A 26683-nucleotide genomic window follows, 5' to 3' on the forward strand; every position below is an offset into this window, starting at 1 on the left:
GTTTTAAAATTAAAGCAAGCAGCTTGTTAGCTGGTACTTAGTATGTCTGCTGAATTGCATGTTAATGTCAAGTGCTAAGCATATTCCTGTTTGAAAACACATAATGCCCTGTACTGATTAGTCTCTTATGAAGCAGTAAGCACTGAAGGTTTTAAACTCTTACAGTAAGAGAATGCCTCAGACTTACCTTGCCATTTAGATGAGCTGCGCATAGTTTTCTACACGTTGTCCAACATGACCAACCAAATTTTTTTAACTACTATGGACAGGAATTATGTTTCAGAGTACTCAAGGTGGTGTTTTGTTTGTTTTTGAAAACACTACCTAACGAATAACTGGGGGGCACAAAACAGTGTAGCAGCTCAGGATAAAATAGTCCTGTCCCATCACCCCCCTCCTTCCTGCTAAGAGTGAGGTTTTTCTGGAGACTGCAGAGCACACACATTCAGCAGTGCTCTAGTGGCATGAGAGGTTGCCTCGGACAACTATGCCATAAGACTACTCAATGCCACAAGTGTGGCACAGCAGCCATCTAGCTCAACTCCACTGTTCCAGTACCTCATAGCTTTCAGCATTGCTTTTTATTGCAGTTTGTCCACCTGTGTTCGAAGTGTTGCTAAGGCTCTGACAGCCACAATCTCCCCTTCCTCCAGCTCCCTGCAGAGGAATCCCCCTTATTCTCCTCCATCAAGGGAAATGTGATTTTTACCTCAACACTGGTAGCCTTCTACACACATGTTCTGAGTTCATAGACCAATTGCATCTGGATGTTTTTGCTGTGATACGGTAAACAAGTTGTAGAAAATAGGTTCTGTTCATGGTCACATGATCTTGTCTCATAGAAGAGAAAGAAACAGGTAAGATACTGCAGCAAATCACCTGTGTCTATGGAGATGTCAGGTTGTATTGGTTCAAGCCACTTTATCCACTCCAGCTAGCATAAAAGCCCTGCTCACAATGATTTTGTAAAAAACCACAACCCTTTCCACTCACTGATGCTGCAGATATTAACTGGAGTCAGAAGATTCAGAGGAACAGTATAATAAGACATTTATTAAAAGTGCTGTCAGCTATATTAAGAGCTATATTCTAATATCCTTTTTAAAAAAGGCCTCTAATTAAAAAAAGAGTAGCTAAAAACCACTCTGATCTCTGTGGTTACAGACATATGACCTGCAGTGCTCTGTGGAATGTTTGACCAGCTTTGCTGACTGGGACAAAGTAATCTTTAAATCCAGGATCCACAGTTTCTATTGTAGAGGAAGAACTGCTGGGGGCTCCAGAAGAGACACCTGCAGGTACCTGGAATAGAAATACAGTCACTAAAGATATTAGTTTAGCTAACAAATTTAAAGATGTCACCTTCTTGTGTAACACACTGGGGAAGAAGAGAATAATCCTGCAACATTACAGAAGAATTGTTATCCAGTACATCTGTATACCTACAGCTGAACTACTTTTCTGGTCCAAAAAGTTTTCCCCTCAAGAGGCTGACAGAGGCTTCCGTTTCAGGAATAGAAGCTGACCACCACGAGAAGTTTGCCAGCTACAGCAGCTGTAGCCCAAGCTGCTAAAGCAGAGTTATCCTGTGCTTATAGCCACGAAGTTACAGAACACTGGCTTCCTGGTTACTTACTTTGAGCGCTTATACTTCTCCTTAATCGCTTGCAGTTGGCAATGGGGAGCATCAAGGCATGCTTTATGCAGATCAGTCACGCAAGGTGCTATCTCACTTAATGAATACCCAGTGAATGCAGCAAGTGTTTCCGGCTGGTCAGAGGAGAAAAACCAGTGTTACTCTATTGTAGGCAGCATTTATCTAGAAGATACACTTTCTACAGAAGCAGAAACCATTTTCACGACATCAGTGCTCACTCTAGGTTCTTTAGGCTTGAATCCTTTTCAAGTGTATCCTGCCATCAGTTTCACTCTGGGTCTCTTCCTTGGTGCCAGGAGATCTGACAAGAAGCTCCTTCTGCTCTAAGCATGTGACATCCATTACATCTCTTCTGGATCCTGCTCTCTGCTAAAGCTGTTCCTCCAACACACAGCTGAGAGCCCTATCAAGGCTTGCGTTAAAGCAGCCACTCAGTGTAATCGTTCCACTCAAGTGGACACATTCAGGTCCCCCCTCCCTCCCAGAAAGCCCCTGAATTGTATTTGGGGGGCAAGTTTTGGAGATTAAAAACTAACAAGGCCTTAGGTACAGGCTTGATGTAAGTGAGCAAGACAGCAAGGTCCCTCCCATTTCAGAGATGAGGCAGGATATTTCAGGTTGATTTAACATTCTTTTATCAGGTAGTCCCATTAGCTCAGGGTCCTAAGATTTCAGCCTTTATAACAACATACTTTGAAGCTACTCCTTCTGCTTTCTCAGCCTCGTTTTAATGATAACATAAAATGCTTGAGCTACTCATTAACATGCAGTTGTTCTTACCCAGAAAGATCTGTTCACGGTATAGTTTGCTAGACAGTAGGCTGCTGCAGCAGTTTGTGAGGGAAGATACTTCAGAAAAGGATCAGCTTCAAGGAGACTCAGCTCTGCAAGATACTGATCAAAAAACCAACAAGTTTTTCCAGACAGAATGAGCCTAGCTGGTAAAATCAGTCCAATACAGCAAGCACTGAAAATTATCAGTGGTCTCAGTTTCATGTAAAAAACTCAGGAATTACATGTCTGGTGGGCAGAAATAGCATTCTGGTCCTGTTGAGCTTACAAAAGAACCCTTAGCGTGTTTCAGTGGGGACAGAAAGACCACACTTTGTCAAAGTCTAAACAATCTACACTGTAAAATCAGAAGTTCTGGTCCCATCATCAGCTGTCCCAGTTTCAGCTGGGATAGAGTTAATTTTCTTCCTAGCAGCTGGTATAGTGCTGTGTTTTGAATTCAGTGTAAGAATAATGTTGATAACACACCGATGTTTTAGTTGTTGCTAAGTAGCACTTATCCTAAGTTAAGGATTTTTCAGTTTTGGCTCAGAGGGAGTCAAACCGCACTTGGACAAAGACAGTGCGGTGGCTGCAGGCGGGACACGGCAGGCAGAGGATTCATACCACAGAACATCACTCTCAGTATATAAACTGGGGGGGAGCTGGCCAGGAGGGGGGAATCACTGCTCTGGCACCAGTCAGCCAGTGGTGAGCAATTGCATTGTGCCCCACTTTTCTTGGGTTTCTTTCTCTCTCGTTTTGTTATATTCCTTTCCATTACAATCATTATAATATTTTAATGTTATTACTGTTATTATTATATTTTAGTTATGAAACTGTTCTTATCTCAACCCACAAAGTTTACTTTTTCTCCTGATTCTCCTCCCCATCCCACTGGAAGTGAGCGAGCAGTTGCGTGGTATTTAAGTGCTGGCTGGGGTTAAACCACAACATCAGCTCTGATGTAGTTTTACAGATAGACACTTAGAAAATTCATGCTTTGTAAAAATAACAAAGACACACTTTTCCCATCCTCCAAGGCTCTTGTTCACACAGGTGGACCTCACTTGGAGATCAGGGATAAATGGACAGCTCTAAGAAATAGAATTTGGGCTCTGTTGGAGCAGCGTCACTGTACAACCCTATACCCTTTGCAGATAAGCGGCAGGTCAGATGTTTTGCTATAAGCTTGGGTTAACCCATTTCTAAGCGGGGTTGCCTATGCAGCTATGCAGGCGCAGACTGTGTCATCCTGTAGCAATGTGTAGTACCACCACACCCAGGGCAGACTTGCTGTGCAGGCACTGTTGAAAAAACAGCCAGATTCCTACCACCTAGCTGCCTCATCAGTGCATTATCCCCAACCAGACAGACAGACCAAACTTAGGATTTCCATGAGATATTTATCCTGAAGTCTCAGCACACAAGCCACCTACTGAAGGTAACAGGCTACAAAACATCCAGTTTTAGCCCTGTTGCAGTCCTACATAAAACTTGGCATGAGAAAAAGAGTATCTTCTGATAGAGCATAGTATAGTAGCAGCACCTGTCTTACTGAAATACAAGTGGTCCTGCTTTTAGGATCACTTCTACCCCCTCCCCAGTCCTAGAAAGAGGATAATTCATACCCTCGCAAAGTTCTCTGTCCTCATGCAGACTCCATGCCTCTGAATATACTGAAGGAGAAACTGGTTGATGGTGGGGGCTGTTAGGTCAAAAGCCAACACTTTGAGAAGCAGGTGTTCCATTCTTAGCAGCTGCCTCTTTGTGTAGGTATCATCTGTTATATACACAAACTCATCCACTTCTGGTGGGTAGATCTCTTCATATTTCCTGAAAATGGAATATAGAAGCCACATTTGCCAGCTTGAAAGTTATGGTAAAAGCAAGCTTTTTGCTGGACCCATATCAGGATGAGCACATGACATTACGAAGATTTGTGCAGAGCTCTAATTTTAGTCCCTCCTCCAGGCTAGGTAACAATTTAGTTTCGAATTTGGGCAAAGATGTTTAGAGGAACTCCAAGTCATCAGTCTAGATAGAAACATACTCACATTGCAATAGCAAGTTAATAGCAAGCTCTCAGAGAGCGAGTCTCAAGAATACAATGCACTCCAGACAAAAACCCATGCACTCCCAGGCTGTGTTGGGTACCCTGTCTACTTAAAGCAGTTCAAGGCTAACTGCAGACTGCAACTGTGAATCTACTACAGCCTTATAGGCTAGCAGCCTAACACAGTAGTGGTTTTGCTCCTGTTGTTATGGTTACAAGTTTTCCCCACTACAGTTCCTCACATCACAAACTATTTAATTTTGCTAGTGCCAAAGTAGGCAAAGTCACTAATCTTGAGACATCATGAAAAGCCACCTACCACTGCAAGCTTCAGTCCTTCAAATTAAACTAAAAACCTCAGTCCAAAAAACAGTTTTAGCTCACCGAGATTTCGGGAACACTTACGCAGCCAGAAGAATTGCTGCTGTTCCTACAAGCTGCAGCTTCCCTCTGAGAACAGACATGCAGGAAAGAAACCTGTCCAGGAAGTTCACCGCCAAGTACAAAGTCTCCGTCCGCAGTTTATATTCTTCCCCTACTTCCACCAGCCAATCTACCAAGATGGCACGCATTCCTGTTGTTATATCTGGTTGCTTCCTCATGTAGTGGGGCTTGGGCCTGAATCTCACCTGTATGGAGAGAGAGTTGAAGAATCAGGATGCTCACCCTGAAGAGAGCCATCAATGGCTGAGCTGATTAGCATTCTTTATAGTTCTACCAAAAGGAGCATGAGTTGTTCCACTATTAATAACTCATTACTACTAAGTACAGTTATAGTGCTAGTAGTATTAATTAGCAGCTAGTAGCATCTCCAGAAAGTAGTATTTCTATGCTGAAGAGCTAGGAGCTACTGTGTTAGTAGCAGAACAGTAGAAGACCTCCAAGACTATGGACAGCCTTTGCCATCAAGCACATATGAGCCATTCAGAGGGACCTGAAAACAAACAGATCACTTTTTTTTACCCTCTTCCTATCAGGAAACTGCACTTTACTGCTGTGATACAGAAAGGTAGGAAAAACTACTACTATAGCAAGAGAGCTGTCAGTGGCTTCACATCCAACTGCTTTAGTATTTTTGCAGCATTCAACTCCCATCTGCGAGAATCCTTCATCCCAAAGAGTCAAGAGATGCTCCAATGGCAGGGAATTTCAGGGACACAGAGTAATCCTGAAGGACCTCATCACTGTGTAGATGCTGCCTCCAGAGATGGCTTTTACTGCTTGCTTTCCCTCCTTTGTAGTTCAGCGGCAGCCTTGGGTTACCCTGGGGCAGCCACACATCTGTGCAGTATTGCAGCCCATCACAGAGACCACGAATATCTATCAGCTTGTTACAAGCCACTCACTTCAGCCTCTCGGAGGTACCGATGAATGTCTTCGGCATACTCTCCCACAGTCAGAGTTATGGCATCTCCCACGTGATCCTCAGGCTGGGACTGGAAGGATGTGTCCACTATCATAGGAGATCCTAACAGGTAGGAGAGGAGGAAGCAGCACGACATTTGCACGATTAGCCTCTTCACCTTCTCCTGCTATTTCTAGCACAGAAGTGTTGTGCCTCACGTAGACACAGTCCAAGCTATCTTGAAGTGTTACTTGCTGTAACATCAGCTACTCACTAGCTTACCAGCATACAATTCATAACCACCTTACGTGTACTTGTGCTATAGATACCATCCGAGTAGTAACAGGAGTTACCTGTACTCAGATCCAGCAGCAGGCGAATACTGGATGTCATTGCACTAGTATCCAGTTCACACAGGCTTGACTCCAGCTCTTCAGCCACTTGGCAGGTGTAGTTTTCTTTCTGTTCTGGTTCATCTACGTAGATGGCAAACCCTTGCTTTGATGCAGCATTGACCGTGCAGTCGGGCAATTCATCTTTTCCAGATGAAGGGATGGTGTTTTCAGAGCCAGAGAAGCGTCTGATAACAGCAGCACCCTGCTGAAACAGAACACACAGTAATGCTCTGGGAGAGCAACTCAGGAAGAAAACAACAGTAAGTATCACTTGTTTTGGAAAAGAAAATCACTGTCCTTGCCTAACAGACACCAGTAACATACAAGTTTGCTGGAAAAACCACCAGCTGCAGGGGGTGCCTCAGAAGTACCACTTTTGACTGTCTTGCTCCAACAGACACCTCACAGAAAGAGCAAGGCGTAGCAAAGGACAGGAACCAGGGGAGCAGCCTCGTCTCCAGCGCCCACCACCAAGGAGGATGAGGTGAGAGTGCTGCTCGGTTCTGGTGGGGCTGGCAAGCGCAGGGTCTGCTCCGCGTTCCATTCCGGCAAGAAGCAGCTGCTTTAAAGCGCGGCAAGTTAAAGTTGCAAAAGGAAGCGCTCGGGCACTGTCACAGACTTATGAAGGACTTCGCCTGCGAGAAGGGGTTTTACACCATGTTACAGCTCAAGTTTTCAGCTCAAGCATCACAACCCCTAGGGCTACAACGTGTGACCGGGATGCAATCCTTCACATCACCTACTGTCAGTATGCCACCAACCAAGTTAGGGGCTTTACACAGTCACAACCAAGAAGAGTTTGTGCACCGGTAACAGCCGCTGTTTTGGGTCCTGTAAATCAGCACAATCACATTTTCCCTGCCACACCAGCAGACTCCAGGAGGGCCCAAGGAACCGAAGCACAGACAGACGCCCCGCTGTGAACTTTAGCTTCTGGAAGGCTCTGGCACCCTGCCGGCAGCGTGGCCAGCCACAAGGCAGTGGGACCTTTGGGTAAGCACCGGCGAACGGAATTTTCTTAAGCTGCCCCCCTGCGCTTTAGAGGGCAACTGCCCAAACAAATTCTCACGGAGCCTCCCCCGTTCACTTCCAGGACAGATTATTTGTCCACAGCATTTCTGCTGTGGGGAGCGCGGAGGAGGAGAGGAGGGCTGAGCGGCCACTAGCAGGGGTTCTCAGGAGACTCACGCTCATTAACCGGAGCCCGACCCAACCGCTTCCCCCGCCGACCCCAGGCCTTTCCCCCCCCCAGCAGCGGCGGGCGGGCTGCCGGCCCCAGGGCCCGGCCGGCGGCCGGGAGCTCCCTCGGGGAGCCCGGCGGGGGTGGCTGCGGCCCCCCGCGGCGGGGAGGGGAGAGGAGAGGAGAGGAGACCCGCCCGGCCGCCCTCCCCTCCCCTCCCCTCCCCTCCCCGGGGGCTCACCTGGCTGCCGGGCCGGCGCTGCCCGTTCTCCGCCAGCACCCCCAGCACGGCCCGCCCGCCGCTGCGGGGGGCAGCGGGGCAGGGCTCCCGCCGGCCCGCCCGGCTCTTCTCACCGGTGCGGCGCATCGCCCAGACGTCGGTACCTTTCGGAGAAAAAGTAAAAAAAAAAAAAAAAAAAATCAACAAAATAAAGTTGGGGGGAAAAACAAACCAACCCGAAGAAACCACCCCAAACACCCGGCTACGCCTCGGTTAAGCCCCCCCGTCCCACAGAAAGGCGACCGACCGAGCAGCCCCGCCCGGCCCCGCTCGCCACCGACCCGCGGAGGCAGCTGCCGGCCCACCCGCCCCTATATAGGCGGGGACCGGCGGAGGCGGTGGCTGTTAGCCGCGGCCGGTTGGAAGCCCGGGCCGCAACCCCCGCCGCCGCCCTGGCCCTGGCCCTCGCCGTGGCAACCCAAGCGGCCCCGGGTCGTCATGGAGACCCCGGCGGGGAGGGGACGGGGGGGACGGGGGACGGGACCGGCCGCGCCGCCCCCGCGGAGGACACGCACCGCCCCGCGCAGCGCCCGCCGAGCGGCGGGCGGGGGGGGCCCGGCCGGCAGACCCGGCCCCGGCCGCCCCTTGCGAGCGGCCGGGGTAGAAGGCGAGGAGGTGCGGGAGAGGGAGTCGGCGGCTTCGCTGGGGTCGGAAGGGTTTGGCTTCCCGCTCTGGTAACGGGAAAACCAGAACGAGGAGGGTCTCGGGGGTACCCAGGCTGGGATGGAGTCTGCGCCGCAGAACCGAGAGGACTCGGGCGGCCGCTTGTCCGGTGCCATCCAAGATTCCCGCAGCAAGGAGCACGGCCAGCACGCTTTACTAAATCCGTGGGCGCTACCGCCCGCGGTGCTGGGAAGGGCTGCGACTCTGCTGGGGGACGAGATTCGATTTAAAAAATGATCTTGGCAAACTGGAAGAATGTTCTGGAAAAGCGGGGCGCTTCTGCGGCACAAGTGCGAGGTCAGACGCAGCCGCTGGCTGCAGAAATGCAGGAGGAGGGACAGCGGGGCAGGTCGCAGCTCCGTGAAGAAGAGTCAGGAGGTTATAGTGAACCGCAGACGGAGCGTGACCCACCGTGCTCGTGGCTGCTCCAGCACGAGCAACCGAGAATAAATATACCTGTGTGGCGCACGAGCCCTCTAAAAGTCCGTAGTGAAGACAAAAGAGCAAGCGGTGTAACAGGTTGAACCTCAGCATGAGGTTTAGCTCAGGTATCAGGCTTGTGGGCTTGTGATGCCCCAGAATAGACAGCATGGGGAATTTGGGGATTTCCCTTTTAGCAGATCTGCAAGAGCAAGTTAAAGAAACCGCTGTCAAAAACGGCTGTGCCTTGGCAGCTGTGGTACTTCTTGAGATGCTCTCCAGTGTGATTGAAATGTAGGGGCTACGATCCAAAATTTGGATACATCAAGCAGGGTCTTATATCAGAACTGAGTTTTGCAGTTCTTGTCATCCAGGTTGTATTAAGGTCCATATTTTTTCTTCCCACTTTTCTTATATTTATTTTTTAATTGAGCCCCCACCCCCACCCCCCCCGCCACCTCTCCAGTGAATTTACTATAGGAGGTAAGTGGAATATCTCAAGGTGAAAAACATTACCTGTGTTTGATCCATTGGCCACGTAACACTACTTTTCCTTTGCGATGGAAAGAGCTCCATGTCCTTGCAGCAGCAAGGTTGTAAGCAGGCAGTTACCATAGTGGAGCTGTCACAGCTACAGGCGTGGGCAAATGCAGGTCAGGGGGACAGAAGGTTTACGCTGTACTTCCCTGTTCTTCTCTTTCTTTCACTTTCATCTCTAAACCCCAGGTTTGCACAAGGAAGACTTCAGTTCGGGACACTTCTTTAAATATTATCATGCAAAGTCTTAATTTCTGGAAAAAATCATTCTAGCTGCCAGCCTTTGAAATGAAATACCAGCTTAAGTGGAACTTTAAATACTCTTTATCCTGTTGTTTTGATGGCATTACTAAAAAATACGGAAAAAATCCTGTGCTATGATACATGTAGAATCTACAACAGTCTAAGAAGGTGGATGTTAGTCAAAATCATATTTAAATGTGTGACTATTCCACACATTAATTAAAAATTTCAGTTTTAATAACATTTTTTAAACAAAAGGCTTTTGAAATTTATATATTTTATGAGTGAAAAAAAGCCCAGTCTCATGCTACTTAGCAATAAAGGAAGAAAAAATTGGATTTTTCCCTCAAAGAAGAAATTTGCTTTCACTTCAAATTACTATTTAGCAATGTTTTTTCTAATTCAGGAGTATCAGGACTCTGATTTCAGGCTCTAATTGTATTTTAAGTGGCTGGCACTCCTCTTCTGACCGTAAATCCGTATGGGTTGCTAGTTTCAAAATCTCATCTGAGAAGAATGGAGGTCATATATTCAGGAGTAAAAGGTTAAAATATAAAAAATGAGGGAATGACTTTGGAAACTCATTCCCTCGGGACATCAATGAGGCGATGGTTCTAGGGCTCAGATCCCCGAAGACGTTTATGTCCCTGACGCCCCGGTTGCAAGCCCGTTTCCATTCAGCGTGGTCTGGCCTGCTCCCAGCCACTCACTGCTGCTGCCGCAAGGATTTGTGCGCTTGTGAGACAAACCACGGACCTAGTCCGCCTGGAAAGTAACGCAGCCACAACACTGGCACAGCGTTGTTAGCGGTGGGGTCAGTTGTCCCAGCTGGGTTTCTAGACAGCTCCATGAACTGTAGTTCCAGCACAAAAGAAATGACGAGACTGTGGTACCAGCATCAGGAAGGCAGTGGGGGTGGTGGCATCCCTTGTCTTTATAGACCTAGTGCTCCATGCCTGAATTTGAAGTGCTGTTTAATTTTTCATAATTTTTAAAATGTTACCTTATTCTTTGTCAACACTGAAAATACCAGCTGTTCTTGCAAGGGATCTTCCTTTGGCAGTGCCAGAGCTGGATTTTTTTATTTTCAGTAAAAAACATCTGGGTGTGATACGGAGATAGATGAAACATTATGCAAGTACGTATTTTCAGATAGGTAAATGCTGTTTGTGAAAACTGCCTGTAGCTTATAAGAATAACCTTACCTCTGCCCAAACCTATTTTTGTAGCTGCTCAGTCTCTCCATGTGGTATTTGTCATGAGGAATGTCAGAACTTGGTAGTTCCAGGTCTAACACGTAACTCACGTTCATACAGAAATCGCGTGTCACTCCTAGCCAAATACATGGATGGAAGTTACTTACTAAATTAGTCTTCAGTCAGTGAATATCCTTTATATCCAAATACCCATCATATCCATACACCATTTAGACATAACTGAGGAACCTCAGCTACCCAACAGATGACTTATTCATATTTTTGTATATGAGCAGCATATGGATGTCCTTGATAGTCATATAGTACATTAATGTAACTGAAACACCTCTCAAATAGCTTTTAATGAGGTTATCTAAGCTCCAGTGTCTCAGGAGCTCTTTGAAACAGCCCAATATGGATTAGTACCTGAGGGAGGCCAGTGAGCTTTGCCAGCCACTACCTAATTGTAGCAGCAGATCAAATAAAGCTTTGGGCCATTAATCATTTACTTCTGAGCTTTCCTATGAGTGCTTGAGAGGAAACTGGGGCCTTCCTGAGTGGACTCCTTAGGGCTTCTTGCAATAATTACTGTCTTACTTACGATTTCTCGGAAGACAGAGAAGTCAGAGTGATTCCTGACTTGGCGAGGGTGCTTCCTCGGGGGCTCTGGAAAAGACAGGATTAAAGGGCTGGTTAGGACTCGTCTCTGCCCCATGACTCTTTCCGAGCTCCTGAGCTCTTTCTCCTTTTTGCAGTTTTTGCTTTGAATGTTGAAATTTCCACATTTGGCACCTTTTTCAGTTCAAGGGACTTCCCTTCTTCAGTGCCGTGGGAGCAGGCGCAGGCTCCTGCTTTCCTCTCCGTGGACCACTGGTAAGCCCCAGCTTTTACAGAGCGAGCTCTGCACGGGCTTCAGGTCATGATCTGGGCACGGGCAGTGACTCTGCCTGGCCTCCAGTTCTGCCCCAACATCAGGCCTCCCAGAAGCGCCACAGAGGGCTTCTGTAGAGATTGAAGAGCTGGATTTTATTTGTAAATTTCCCAATAGAAATACCTGAAGAGTATATTTTACTATATCAATCTTTTTGCAAGATTTGTTTACAGAAGAGAGAAATGTTGTCTATACAAATGCAGGTGCTTGGCACTGTGCCTGGGAGCTGGAGAGACGAAGCACACTCCCTTTTTTCCTTTCTCATGCAATTCAGAGTTTTCAAGCTACCACCACCACATCATCCCCCTCCCAGGATCTTGGTCCCGTCGCCTGTACAGGGAGCATCCTTTGTCTCTGTGGCTTGAAACCACATGATTCACTCCTGCTCTGGTTGTAAGCGTACAGGGGCAAAACTGCCTTTTGAAAGGAAATCATAGCGTATTTTGACCTAAGATATTTTTCCTGCATATTTCTTCCTCTCACGAGCTTGAGAAGGACACAGCTGCTTCAGAAGCTCCCAGCAGCTCCTGCTATCCAAAAATCAGACCACCGTCAGCTGTCCCCTTCTCTCTTCTCCCTTTGAAGTGTGTTTTGGTCCCTGGTGTGTTTTAATCCCCAGGTTTTCAGCTTGGCCTAAATAGCTATTTGGCCTGCACCCTGGAAGTAGTGTATTCACTAGTAATAAAACATCCATTGTCTTACAAATATGTGTAAGTATAAGATGTGGAGCGGTTAACGTTAAGACTTGCAACTTCCCAGCCTCATTTCTCTAAGTTTCATACTGAATTACAACACAATATTCATATAGGAAAACCCATTCAGGCAGGTTAAACACAGAGTTATTATGACCTTGGCCAGGTCACATTCAATATTGGGGAAGTTTTTTCAGACCAGTGTACCGAGCAATCACACAGCAGGTCCGCATGTGCCACAGACTCTTCTGAGGTCAGCTTATTGCAGAGCAACCCTGAAGGTTCCACTGCATAGCAAATTTAATGCACGGCTGCATAATACCCTGGAAAATGTGCTGTGGGAGCAGTCTCTGAGTTCAGAAAGTTTCTAAAAAGGATTATGAAATCTCCTTGACAGCAAGAGCAGTGCCTGGACTCAGTGATCTGCAAGGTCCCATCAGGACCTTGTTGTATGGTCTTACAGCAGCAAAGCAGTGGAGAACCTGAGCCCTCTTCTTTCATATGGCTATGATTCCTAGGGTTGTGAATAGTCCCCTGCCTGCAGTTTGCTTTGATTATCATACCAGTAAATTAATTCCAAGTTATTTACGAATACATAGATTTTATCTTGGGTTTCAGTGCTTTTCTGAACTACCAAAATCAGAAGAATGGCCAACAATTAAGACATGGGTCCAGGGCTCAGGAATTGTTGGCCAAGGCATACAAACAAGACCAAGACACAGCCTTGGTTGAGCCACCAACTCTCACCATATATTAGAGAGATCGCTTTGGCTTTCTCTACCTGTACTGGATATTTAGCACAGGCCCAAACCAGAACTCAAGTCCAAGCTTACCTAATATTCCTCTGCATGAAAGCCCACAGTGAACGGCGAGTTTGGACAACTCTGTAGCCCAATGAGAAAAAGCTCTGTGCACCCAACCACCTAACAGACAGGATCATGTGTTGCTGGCAGCGCAGGCAGTCACAGACACAGTCTGCATTGCTTGGCTGATGATAGTGCATTAAAAAGGGCCAGAAAATGTACACTACCCTGCAGTTCAGTCATCTATACCATATGGTTGTTAGTACAGCTCTGACATGGTCCCTGCTGAAGTTCAGGCTCATGGCAGATTGTGCTTTTCAACAGTTTGTGAGCATAATCCAAAGGTTAGCATGGCCAGGGACCAGTCCCCATTGGCAGTGGACACGTGGACTCCCTGTTTTGACAGATAAGAGAACCTAATACTCAGAGGTTTTCTGAGCCTGTATTCCTAGGCATGGATGAAATGGTCTGAGAGTAAGAATTGTGCTTGTTCAGCACCCTCCAGAAACTCAAAAAGAGGCCATAACTGAAAGAGGTTGTCAGGATGCAATCAAATTCGTAATATCTGCTGTCTGGTTTCCTTTCATCGTATTGTGTTTCTCCTTTTGCCATTCCGTAACTTTTCCAAATGTCCTTAGCTTTTGCAAAGCTACACTTGTCCAGGAGAAAACAGAAGAAAACCAGAGGTATAATTTATTCTGTTGCTTTCACAGGCAAAAAAGAGGGCAGAGATAAAAAGGAAGAAACACTGTGTTTAAATCACAGTTTCAAAACACTAAATTGCTTTTCTAAAATATTTCAGGAAAGTTTTTGAAAAATGACTATGTTCTGAGTCCTAGAAGATGGAAACTATATTGGAATGTTTATAACCTATTTCTTTTTTTTTTTTTCTCCTAACGCTTAATCTAAACTTAATGGTGCAGGTTGTACTGATTATCTAGTGTTAATTGGTATAATTTAAATAGGGCTACATGTATGCTCGTCAGCTGACTCTGTGTAATATTAACTTGTAATTTACAGAATATAAAAGAAGGTAGCTTTTTCCAATGGATGTATTCTTTAAACTGTTGCTTATGCATACCTGATGTACTTTAAAATCTACATTTCCCCTCTGTGACACTTCTGCGAATGATGTCTACATAAGTTTAATTTGTAATGCATCAGTATTCCTTAGGCATCTCTAGAAAATACTTGATATTTGCCTTTCAGAATCATTTAGTGATTAAGTTGGCTCTTGTAACTTTGCCAGTGTTCTCCATTAAGCAAGTTTCACTAGGTTTCATGCACTAAACCCTTCAGTTATAAAAAAGAAAACAGTCAAACCGCCACACACATACAATTTTACATTGTGCAAAATTATGTTTTCTCTATGCATATTAGGGCTCTGCTGTAATACAAACTTTTGTGTATTTTTAAATATACTGACTTTATAAGATCAATTAACTCCAAGGCTTAGAGTGAAAGCTTTCTTCCTAAACAGAGGCCTAAACTAATACCCCTTACTCATTACGTGTGTCATAGTAGATTATCAAATCTGAGAGCTGAGATTTATCTGGAAAGTGAACCGACTGATTTTCCTCAAGCCAAATCACCCATCAGTGCGAAAGGTTGATATTGCTGGCAGGATCAATCAAGCAGCCCATTTTGATACATGGAGTGCTATGAGACAATTTCTGATTCTTACTGTACTGCATGCCACTATTTAGCACATATATTAAACGTAAAGTGGGCGTGGAGTAATTCTTACATAGAGATATGGAGCCAGGGGCATGAGTGAGAACAATAAATGTAGGACCTTAGTCAGTAGAGTGTTCTTGAAAATCCATTCTGCAGAACGGCCCAGAGACGACCATGTGGGGTTGTTGTAAGAAGTGCGATGATCCCAGGACAGCCCTCAGCAGCAGATTCCTGTTCCCCAGATGTTGACTGTCAGAGGTACAGTGCACAATCCGTGTTCTTGGCAAATGCTGTGCAAGGTAAGACTGTGAAATTTGCCTGCACCGTGCACACGCTCCTCCTCCACTTGCTATAGAAACCAGATATAATCTGTGAGAGTCCCAGAGCAACTATGTAAAGAAAGAGGGGAAGCAGCAACATATCCTACGTCCCTTGGAGCACAGCCTGCCTGCAAATCCCACCGCCTTTGCCATCGTGTCTCGTGTCTGACGGCGAGCAGAACTCACCTCAAGAAGCGGTGGAAGCTACCAAGCTGGCACAGAGCACCAGCAGATGCCCACAGCAGGGAAGCAAAGCCCAAAGCCTCAAGCAGGTGCAAGATTTTCCCCTCTGGGGTTGTAACGGTCCCAACCAGAAGACTCTTGTGCATCCAAGAGTTAGCGATCCACGTAACAGAGAACCTGAGCAGGCACGGGCGGGTGCCGCGCCGCACCACGCCGCTGGACGCACGGCTTCTCTTCAGTCCTGCGCTGGGTGCTCCGGTCTCTTGGCCGCAGCGTGAACTGGGCTGGGCGATGGGAACGGAGGAGCCCGCGGGCAGCTCCCACTCGGTGGGATTGTCGACCGCACCGCCTGCGTGGCCTTGTCTTTATCTTAAAAGCAGAGCAGCAAGTTCTCATCTGAACACAGGGTTGTGTGACAGTAGGAATGACGAATACAGTGTTTTCTATAGCAGGTCTCGAAACCGTAAATGTTGGCGAACCTTTCCATGGGTGGGATCTGGACCGCATGCCCTGAGCAGAGGTCTGTCTGATGCTGCGCAGCTCGGGGTTCCCAGCACCTGAAGGGCCATAAGATCATCTGTATTCCTTCTCTCTCTTGCGTTAGCTCCAGAAAATGGTATTTTAAGCAATAGCTCATGGAATCTGAGTGCCTTTCTTACTGGGATCATCAGGTACACTAGCCCCAGTGCCTTGCAGTACAGGGTATCTGCAGAATAGCCTTAAACTGACCCCAGAGATGTTTCTGAATCAAGTGGTGTGACAGGTGACAAATACGGCTCCAAACATTTCCAGCTTTGGGGTTGCTTCTCCATGGCAGTCCAGGGCTGCTCCTGCCGGCTTTGTGACTGTGCAGGTTGCCCAGCACCACTGCAGTTACTCCCATTTCTCCCAGAAGGACAAGAAAAGGAGGTTTTTCAGTATCAAAACAATCACAGAATATAAACTATACCCTTTAGTGCTGCATGTGAAGGGAAAATACCAAGCTTAAAACCAAACATTTCCACTGCCCTTCTTTTATTCCCTTACGAGCTTCTCTGTATTGTAAAGCAGCTGATAGCGTACTGTAGCACTGTGCATGTTTTAAATGAATGTCCTTCACGGAACATTAATATCTCAACCCTGCTTTTCATTTCAGAACACCACAGGAAAACACCCGTAACTTTGATAGAACCTTGAAACAGTTCTGCACAATGCAGAAATAGACATTTCCAGATTGTTCAAATCACTCTTTTTAATAACTGTCTAGGCTCCAGTGCTAGGCCCTTCTGCCAGATACTGCTGAAGTCCATGCTAAAATGCCCTTGTTGTATAGTAGATCTTTTCTTGATCAATCAGGCCCCTAATTTATTGTCCCTATATTCACAGCATCTGTTACTCAGCTGTTTTTGCCTGCTGCTGTTAATTTCTACCCAGAAGCTGACAGTTGAAAAGTTTCAAAAGGAATTAATGTTTTGACTTGATGATCCTACGGAAGCTGACTCGTGGGCTCTGTTTCTTGGGTTACAAATCACAGACAAGTTCTCAGAGTGCAGTGTCTGGACATTAAAAGAACAGTTATTTATTATTTGTTGCTATCAGTTCTACTAGTTTGTGTTAGTAATTCAAATGAAACGGCTTGCATGCATATAAAGCAGATGAGTTTTGTATGCATGACTTGTTGGAGATCAGCTACCTGTAACAAAAATTAAGGCAAAATTTATAGCAACAGTAATCTTGGAAAATAGTTTTTTATCTTTGTTGTTCTGAAAAGTAGGTGCAATGATCAACATCCGTAGTGTTGTGAAGGCAAAGGCTATTCATGAAGGCCTCAGCTCAGCAGAGTTCTGCAGCGCCGGTGTAAATGCTGTATGATGGATGTTGACAGGGTAGTGACTTCTCTGGGACATTCCACATGCTAAAATTCATACTGTAAAACTTTGTTACAGCTAAACTAAAGGATGTGAGCAGAACTGGTCACTGTAATTTTCTGAAGCCATTTTAATAGTTTTCTTAATAGAATAGCAGTTTGATATAGAATTTCCTTTTAGACTAATAATAGAAAGAAATAAAACACCAAAACTTTCAGATCTTATCTTTCAGTAATTTAACTTTTTTATATTACAAGCATTTATTTCAAATTGAATTGAAAATCTCTGTTGAAAGCATGAACAATCTCTGAACAAAAGCCATGCATGTTTTGGTTTTGGAGGGAATGATCAGAACGACAACTATTTATCAGAATGAATCGGGACAGGCAACTGCTGTTTTTCAGTTCGCTCTGCATGCAAGATTCAGCATTGCTGGACTCTGGCAATGGTTTTATCCGCACTGGAAGAAAGGTTCTCCTCTGAACTCTATGCCTTACATATTAAGTACATGACTTCATACCACCATGCAAGGCCAAAGGGAGACATATGTGCTTAGACAGAGGATGGCTTAACCGAGCCATTGCCCGGTGGTTTCATGTCCCTGGCACTCTTTCCCCTATTTCCTCTAGAAGTCAGTGATAAGATTCATCAAAACTGAGATGAGCTCCTCAGACATCAGGCCATTAGTGTGGATTTTATAACCTGTGAAGCAAATAGACTGTACTGTGCTGATCGCACCTGGAGCATGGCAGTCTCGCTGTCTTCAAACTAAAGAAAAATACAAATATATGGCTGCTTGCAACAATGCAGTGTTCATCACAAATTTGTACCAGGATTATTAGCCTCATGGCCAGGAAGGTGTACTGAAAGAAGAAACAGAAGCAGCCAAACGCTTCCATTACTTGGAGAGTTCCTCTGCCTTTTTTCTTTGGTTTATGAGTTTTAATTGGAGTACTGTGTGGTTTCTCTATAATGTAATTTTAGTTGGCCCTTGATTATCTGAGTAAATTAGTTAATGATGCTTGCTCATTGCAATTACACTTTCCCATTGCAATTATCTGAATTCTGCTCTTTCAAGTCATCTATAATGAATCTGTGTCCATAATTACAGCATATTGCTAATAAATGTTTGTAGGAGATGTATGGTACAGCAATGCTTATGTACATCCACAGCGGCTACTGTTTAATGTAGTTGAGCTCACACATTCTTATTGCTTACTGCATGCTTTGCTAGTGATAAATGATAGCCATTTTTCTCTACCACAGCCAAGAACAGAGATTAAAACTCTAGATACCAATCTGATCTCACAGGTCACAGCTTGTCTGTGTAACCTGTTTTATGTTATAACTGATAGCAGTAAAAGGTCTTTCATCAACCATGTTTATTTATGTCCATGATTCACAGTGATGATGATTTATAGAGCACCTGTAATTGCAAGTGTATACCTCTCATGAAAATGCAACGCATAGCTGGAAAAAAATGACCTTGTGGGAGGGAGAGATATTAAAAGTCTAGTGTGAATAAAAGAAATCCTAACAGTGTGAATAAAGAAACCTAAACAATAGGACAATCCAATTACTAAATAGAGAGCACATCTGTATGTAAGCAGTAGAGATGGGTAATTAGAAGGGGAAAATAGAGGACTATAAAATTTAGCACATCTATTTTACATTGTTTGAAATTCAAAAAGCTCTGTTCATGTAGTCATCTGTGCTCTTTGGCTTGCTAACATTCATCTTGGCTACATCTTGGAAAGCCAAGAAGCTTTGAGATCACAGAGTTTGAATTTCCAAATTCAATGTGGTGAAGAATAAGAACTCTATAATGTAGAAAACACAAATGGTGATTTTAATACAGAAAACCAACGTCTGCATGTAAAAAAGATGTTGAAAATGCAGCAAGGGATGCAGAACAGAATAAATTAAAAAAAAGCCTTACAGGAGGAGATTTAAGTATGTCAACATTTTACTAAGCAGAAGACTGAAAGATGACAGGATTGCATCAGGACTCCCATGGGAAGAAGATACTAAGCCTGAAAAGCCCATTTATTCTAGCAGTCACTGAGATAAGAAGATGCAATGACAGGTACCTGAAAACAGTCAGATTCCAATTAGACATAAAGCAAATGTCTGTAACAATGAGATTGATCACCCATTACAGCAAACCCAAAGGGGAAAACAGGATGTCTTTCAACATATGCCTTTACTTAAGATATCCATTAGCTAAAAAAATACACGTGCTACCAGACTGTATACTGGAGTAACTGGGGAAAAATTTTATGGTATGCTAATAGGTAGAAAGCCCAATGAGATGATCTAACAGACTTTTTGGCCTCTAAGATCAAAACAACTTATCTGAAGGTTCGTTCCTGTAGAGCTATATTTGGGCTATAGCATCACTGACTAGATGACCCCATAAGCTTTCACCTGCGTATTTACATTTACCTAATTCCCTACACTGGAAGCAGCTCTTTCCTCAGAAAACACAGTAAGAGAACCGCAACCTCTTTCCTCCCTTTTTAGTCTGGACAGCCAAGAGGTTGGTGTCACGTTCTTCTGTCCTCCAGATGCTGCCGTCTCCCTGTTTCCATCATTCCCTACTTTCCACCCCAAGAAGCCAACTGTCCCCTATTCTCAGGTAGTTAATAAGCACCCACAGGTTGTCTCTAAAGCCAGGGAAACCTTTGCCTCTGATACCCTCTTGAAAAGAGATAGGCATCTGAGAGGTGAAGGCACTAGAGCCATTGTAGAAGAGTCCTTATCTGTAAAACAGCCCAGGCCTTTAAGTATTCATGTGTTAGCCAGAAAAAAATAATTTCTGTTTATCTCTAGCTTACAGACTACCACTGTGGTACTGATAAGACAGTGAGAAATGAATGCCTTTCTCGAAATAGAATATACTATCAGAGACAGTACTTACAGAACCCTGTTTCATATACTGAATTTAGGTTTCCTTTTAGTGTCTAGCATATGTATTCAGACTTTCTTTTATTTTTTTATACTTGCTTAGTACCAAGAGAGTAAAGAATTTTTATCTTTCTACCAGCTTTTTAGGGTTTCAGATCTTATTTTTGGACAGCAATGCATGATACCCTTTAAGACCACTAAGAATTTTCCTGGTGGTCCTTTTCCAGCAGTTGTGCACTGCTGACAGCTTTATACCCGACTCTTGCATTGATCTCAGTTTGTGCCCGTTGCCTCTTGTCCTGTCACTGGGCACCACTGAGAAGAGCCTGGTGTCCTCTTCCCCATTCCCTCCCATCACGTGTTTATACACATTGATAAGGTCCCTCTGGACCTTCTCTTCTCCAGGCTGAACAGTCCCAGCTCTCTCAGCCTGTCCTGGTTTCGGCTGGGATAGAGTTAATTTTCTTCCTAGTAGCTAGTATAGTGCTATGTTTTGGATTCAGTATGAGAAGAATGTGGATAACACACTGATGTTTTCAGTTGTTGCTAAGTAGTGTTTAGACTAAGTCAAGGATTTTTCAGCTTTCATGTGCACATTGTGTGAAGACAGAAAGTGCTGCATTCTCATTGTATTCCAGATTTCTGGTCGTGATAGTGATCAATGGCATATAAATCAGAGAAGATTTTCTTGTAGTCCAGATATGGAAAATGGAGTATGTCTTGCCTGAAAACTTCTCTTCTCTTGAAGACAAATTTGAAATTTATGTTTCCTTGCAAGAGAAGGGCACATCTCATTTTAAACTGGGGCCTAAAGACTGAAAAGCTGAGTCAACCTCAGGAGGTGCCTTTCTCCCTCCTTTGGCTATAGATGGAGACTATCTCAACAAGTTATGTGAGATGAACACAATCTCTTGTAATTATTTTGTATCTAGAAGCACATTAATGTCTAATTTTTTTCAAAGTCTAAAACTAAACTCTCAGTCTGTCATATCTGATGGCAATAAGTAATATATACTCTGTATTTAGAAATAATACTGTTACCAGTTTCCCATGTGTGCATGTTTTGTGCTCATTTCTGCTTATATTGACATGTCTAGTTTTGTCTTTGGCTTCAGCTGGAGCCTGTTCAAGCTTTTCATGCTCTTTATACATTTTTACAGGTCAAAGACTATGGCTGCTTTTTTCTAAAACCTAGGAAAAGGGCACTAATGGCTTGCCCAGTGTTCCCAGGAAGTCCAGTGTCCCTGGATTTTAACACGGCCAAAGATTTGGCAGTGTTTGGGCGGATTTTTCCCTCTAACACTTGATTAGTTAATGAAGTCAGGTTGCTTCTTACAAATACAATACTGACTTCTTTTAGACATTCACATTTAGCCACCCAAGGCTACTGCATCATTACAAGAAATGTCAAAGTCGTGCTGGGAGTGCAATTAAGTATTCTTTATTTTTGTTTACTGCCATTAAAAAATTGTGCTCAAGATGCGCTCAGCCACAGGAAAAAAACCCCACCACCCTCTCAAAGTATTAATTACAGATTTTATTAAAAGCGTACTTAAGACTTGAAGCGTAACCACATAAGATCACTGTTCTCTCACCCTAGGAGAAGGGAGGAGAAGGAATTCCAGTGGCAGGGAGCTTGGTTGCTTTTGACAAGAAGGGAAAGGTAGACCTCCTAATTAACAATACAGTTAAAGATGGGTGAGCAGCAAGTTGCCATACGTAACCACAGGGAAAACTGTAACTGCTGTAATCAAGAGAGTTATTTACCCAGTCAATAAAACCAGGCTGAAACAAATGACACGACGCCCTGAATAACTGTGGTCTGAGATTAGGAAGTTACCAAGGAACGTGGCTGCTGGTGGGGGGTTCCCTCCTGGGTCCCAAGCAGCATGGATACCGTGGGTGCTCGACTGAAGGTGTCCTGCATTGTACGCGCGGTGGTGGGCACCGAGCTTGGATCTCGTCTCTGCGAAACAAGAGGAAGACCAAAGAGAGAAGATCATGTCTACACACTATGAATATCCAAAGGGAAATGACGGTCCAAAAACTCCCCAGCTATTGATCATGGTCAACTTTCAGACCACCGGGTGTTGAACTGGGCTGCACCATTTGGGATTTTGTAATGAATCCCAGGAGATTTGTGTCTTTGTCTAACCATGACTGGAGACAAAATGAGGTTTTCTATTCACTCCAGCATTTATTGGGTCAGGACTTTATTAAAGAGCTAGTGAGCCTTTTTCACAACCCTCACAGCCTCTTCCAGAGCACCCCAGAAAGGAATGAAAAGCACTTTTACAAATCTAAATCCAGAAGTGATTTGGCATGCATCAAAAAGCAAAATGATCCTATATAGACCTTGGCTGATGTTTACTAGGATACCAGAAAATGCACCAGATTTAGAGCTCCCTGGCTTGCCCTGGACCACTCAGTGCTAAGTAACTCGATGTCAATGCCGAGTCCAGTACTGTGTGCACAGTAAGGGGTAATCCATTGATAATGGTCACAGCTAACTGTGGGTTTGCCTTTTTTTCCCTGTTCATATTAAATTACCCAGAAAATCTGCCATAGCCTCACATGATAGTCCATAGGCTCAGGCCTACATTCTTGATGTCCTGAAGTCGTGATATCCCGTGGATCAGTGACAAAATGTGGTTAAAATAAAGCAATGGCTACATATTTGAGGAATACTGAATACTGTTGATTGGAGTACCAATTAAAATCTTAGTGCATATAAATTATTTCTTTCTTAGCTTCAGAAATACTAATATATTCAACCTTAAAGCTGTACAGAGCCAGCTCCAGGTAATATGTGATCAGATTTTCTCAGACTCTTTGGTAGTCCTCCTGCAGATGAAGAGGGCTCTGATAAGGAGGAAGCAGTTGTGTGAGTCAGACTACCAGGGTCAATAAGGATTTTCAGGACTTGGGCTGATATATCATAGCTTTGAGCTCTAAAACTGCCTTTTTGATTAGCTTTGATGTAATCTTCTCAACCTCTGCTAACAAGAAAGCCAGCCAATAATTTTTTGTATGATGGCAGCCAAAAAGAACAAGTAGCATAAAGGTGTGTGTGGAATTGAAATGCTTTCCAGCTTTTGGACATCTAAGAACCTGTGTCCACACTGAAGTCAGCTGCTTCGTTATTCAGACTGTCATTTCTACATGGCTCTGTGGACACAAAGGATCAGTTTCCAAGCAGATTCCCCATCAGGCAAGAGACTTCTGGTATTACTTGTGCACACCCAGCAGGTGTGAGTCATTGTGCTGATAGATCCTCATTCCTCTCTTGTTTTTACAGGTTTAGCAACTACCTTAAGTTACACCAATGCAAACAAGTCGAGGATGACACCTAGCAGATCTGACTGACCTCATTTTCTCGTCTGCGCAAGTGGAAGTGAAAGTAACCTACGGAAACAACTAGATTTATAGTTGAGAAAAAAGCTTTGAAGGTAAATGAAAGATCTGATCCAGCTGGAAAATCTGCCTTTAAGTTCTTCGGTAAATTCTTCAGGTTTTTCACTTTCCTGGAAAACAACTGGAGGGCAATTTTCCCAGGTACCAGGGGCAATGATGGGGCAATTTAAGTGTCTCGCTATGCTCCCTGTGCCAGAAATTTGCGTACTGCTTGCCATAAAGGCTGTCCCTATGAGGCCTGGCTGCTAATGGGTGTTCAGTCAACGGGGCCAGGGGATCCCCAGGAGCCAAACAGGGCAGCAGCCTGATCATACACCTTCGGCTACCGACTCGTAACGTGCCCCAGCAGCACACATCGCCTGCGTTTCTGAAGCATGGAGATGCGGAGATCAGAGGGAAATGGGGGCAGCATGGGATCTGCACAAAACCACAGGAATGGCTAGCAGGAGACAGTTTGAGCTGAGCTGGGTGTTCTGTTACTGTTATTTAAGCTTTCTGTAAAGCAAGCACTGGGTAAGAGACAACTTCAACTTCGTGCAATGCACATAGCCTGTAATTGGAGCACAGTGGCTGGCAATGGCACCTGCTCACAGCACACATCAATCTCGCCTGTAAGTACCTCCATCATTTCGGAACACAGTAACAGTTGTCTCCTAAAAGTATATTATTTTGTTGAGTGATGAATGGCATTGTGAAATATTACCTATAATCAGCACCCTTTATTGCAAAGCTCATTAAATTCCTGACAAATCTAGTGTTGACAGCACTTTAATTTTGTTTTATTGCCTCATTTTATCTCACCAATTTCTGTCTCTGGTTTACAGTTAATAATGAAAGACAGCAGAACTGCACTGTGCTTGAGAATCAGAAAAATAAGTATTCATCTTTTTAGAAGCCTCTGATTTAGGCCACAGGAACAGCGGGTACTAGACAATGAACGCATTGAGAAGGTGATTAAAGTTTAATAAAACTGTCAAGTGAAATAAACCAATCTCCTTGCAAAACATTCTGTTTGCCAGGTGCTTGGATTTTAGCTGTTAAAAAATTGTCCTTCAACAGTCTGTTTAAATGTGCAGCAGACTAATGTTGTGACTGCCAAGTCACAATTCGTTTTTTTGCATGATCTGTTGAGACTTGGTAATAAAGATGACTGCTAAAATGACACATTCAGAAGCCACTGTAGCAAGTGCTATATAGAGTACATGCACTATTAGTTAATGAATTGCTACAAACATATTCCTGTCTTTTACTGTCCAAGTTAGGCTTTGGAGCCTGGTCTTTCACCACCATCTTCACAGAAGAGGGTCTGATTCTCCACCCAGCTGGTCATCTGCAACTGTCCAAACTGTGTATCCGCTACCAGTCTGATGTGACAGAGCTTTCCAGCATTTTTTCAACACACACATGCTTATACAAAATCCAAGGCAGTGAGAAATCGAACACATACATCCACATATAAAATCTATAGTCCCTATAGCCACCTGAAACAACGTTTCATCTAAGTTCAGCACAGAACTCTATTAACTGTAAAAATTGCTCGTTATTAGTGGATTACTAATTATTAATTGACTTGCTATGCAGTATGTCAGGTAACATTTCAAGAAATTTTTTATCAGTTGTATTCTCTGTAGAGCTGTAGGTGAGTTAATACAGAGTGATTCATAAGTGACGTGTTCCCGTGATTCTGCCCAGTGTGTCAGTGTGGGTACCGTATGTCAAACCGTGTTCTCCAGATGCCTCTCTTAAGAAAACAGGTCAAACAACAAATTGAGTTTCTTGAAGGCCGGGATGGTCCCGAGGGATTCACAGTTACTTTAATGAGAACATCACCTCGCCTCTCACAAGGTTTTGCAGTGCAGAGCGCGTCAGCTCCCTGACTCAGAGGCGGCCCTGACTGATGGGAGAGAGAGACCTCAAATAATGAGGAAACCATTACACCTGGCGCTACCCTGAGTTAAAAAGGCAGCCCGGCTCTCGGGAAGACAAGTTTTTCGCGGGCCACTTTGGAAACGCTAAGTGGCCTCGAGAGGGGAGAAATGTCCCACTGAACAAACCTGCCTGTGCAGCTCCCAGCAGAGCAGGCTCCTGCCTTTCTCCGATATCAGAGGCACCAGAAATACCCACCCAGGCAGGTGCTCGCTGCATAGGAAATTAAAAGAAGGGCTTAAAGCTAAATCTACAATGGCTTCTGTATCACAGTGCTATCTGAGATATCCTGTCCTCTCCCCTCATTCCTCCCAATGATTGTTATTCCTCACACTTGCAACTGATTTTAAATTGTATTGCCAGGCTCTTGGGAGGAGGCTGAATGTCTCTGTGTGTTTGTATTAGCTCAGCTCTGTGTGCGAATTTTGTTCCAGGTGCAGGTACTGCTAGGGCTAGTACAGTAATACACACACCTATATATGTGTATATATGTATATACATGCACATATAAAAGAGCTCTCTTAATAGGACAGCACTAATTTCCATTGCAAAAGTCTTGTTCAAAATTCATGTTCGAAACAAAGATAGCAAAAATATGCAAAATTAAAAGGTCACATGCATGTCAGCAAAGCTTGCATTTTTAACTTTCCCATACTTTCTCTGTGCTTGTGACAAGATGTGCGAATTTATACAAAGCTTTAATTAATACTGGGAGGTGAGAACTGGAGAGCTTTATGAAAACAGCCATTTACAATTTTATCTGGAGGCTCCTAAAGATAATGAGATAAACCTCATATTTTTTCTTCCTCTGCATTTGGCTTTTCAATAATACTGCCAACATATACTGTACCATGTACAGCATTATCTGCAGAAAGGCACTGCAAAGTAAGATCATAAGAAAAATAAGATATGCTATATTTAAGGAAAAATAAATCTGTTTCTTTATGCTTTTGACAATGGTTTTGAAAAGAGTGTATTTTGAAATTATGTGGAAAAGAATGTGCATAGACTCTGAGTAAGGAAAATGCATGACTTTTTCAGGGAATAAAAATCACCCTTTGTAGCAAGATCCACATTAACCAATATGCCTGGCATTCAGTGGAATGTATTGCCAAAGAGTCTCACTGAGGGGGAGCCCTGCTACCTGGAGGGGGGCTACCAGTGAGCTCCATTCCCCCACTCTCACGTTAATAAAACCCTGAGCTTTGAATCTGCTGCCTGACAGTATACATCAGCATTG

The 26683-nt window shown here is 44.3% G+C and overlaps 1 protein-coding gene across 4 annotated transcripts in view; it reads right to left on the minus strand.

Annotated features, from left to right (window-relative positions):
• Positions 1 to 1041: 1041 nt before the first annotated feature.
• Positions 1042 to 26683, minus strand: part of CCNA1 (cyclin A1) — a 41719-nt gene continuing 16077 nt past the window's right edge. The window contains exons 3-15 of one of the 4 annotated variants that reach the window (XM_075050564.1): positions 21944 to 22069; positions 11345 to 11409; positions 10753 to 10879; positions 9284 to 9482; positions 8804 to 8969; positions 7646 to 7788; positions 6183 to 6429; positions 5831 to 5952; positions 4890 to 5113; positions 4060 to 4264; positions 2438 to 2551; positions 1637 to 1770; positions 1042 to 1302 (exon numbers count right to left, since the gene is read on the minus strand). In XM_075050564.1, coding sequence (XP_074906665.1) covers positions 1251 to 1302; positions 1637 to 1770; positions 2438 to 2551; positions 4060 to 4264; positions 4890 to 5113; positions 5831 to 5952; positions 6183 to 6429; positions 7646 to 7771 — 1224 coding nt within the window. In that variant the 5' untranslated portion in view covers positions 7772 to 7788; positions 8804 to 8969; positions 9284 to 9482; ... (1 more) ...; positions 11345 to 11409; positions 21944 to 22069 and the 3' untranslated portion in view covers positions 1042 to 1250. The remainder of the gene's footprint in view (positions 1303 to 1636; positions 1771 to 2437; positions 2552 to 4059; positions 4265 to 4889; positions 5114 to 5830; positions 5953 to 6182; positions 6430 to 7645; positions 7789 to 8803; positions 8970 to 9283; positions 9483 to 10752; positions 10880 to 11344; positions 11410 to 21943; positions 22070 to 26683) is intronic. The other 3 variants (XM_075050565.1, XM_075050563.1, XM_075050562.1) reach the window with 3 other exon arrangements.

The sequence above is a fragment of the Buteo buteo genome, chromosome 18 (genome assembly GCF_964188355.1).
Source record: "Buteo buteo chromosome 18, bButBut1.hap1.1, whole genome shotgun sequence".
Lineage (NCBI taxonomy): Eukaryota > Metazoa > Chordata > Aves > Accipitriformes > Accipitridae > Buteo > Buteo buteo.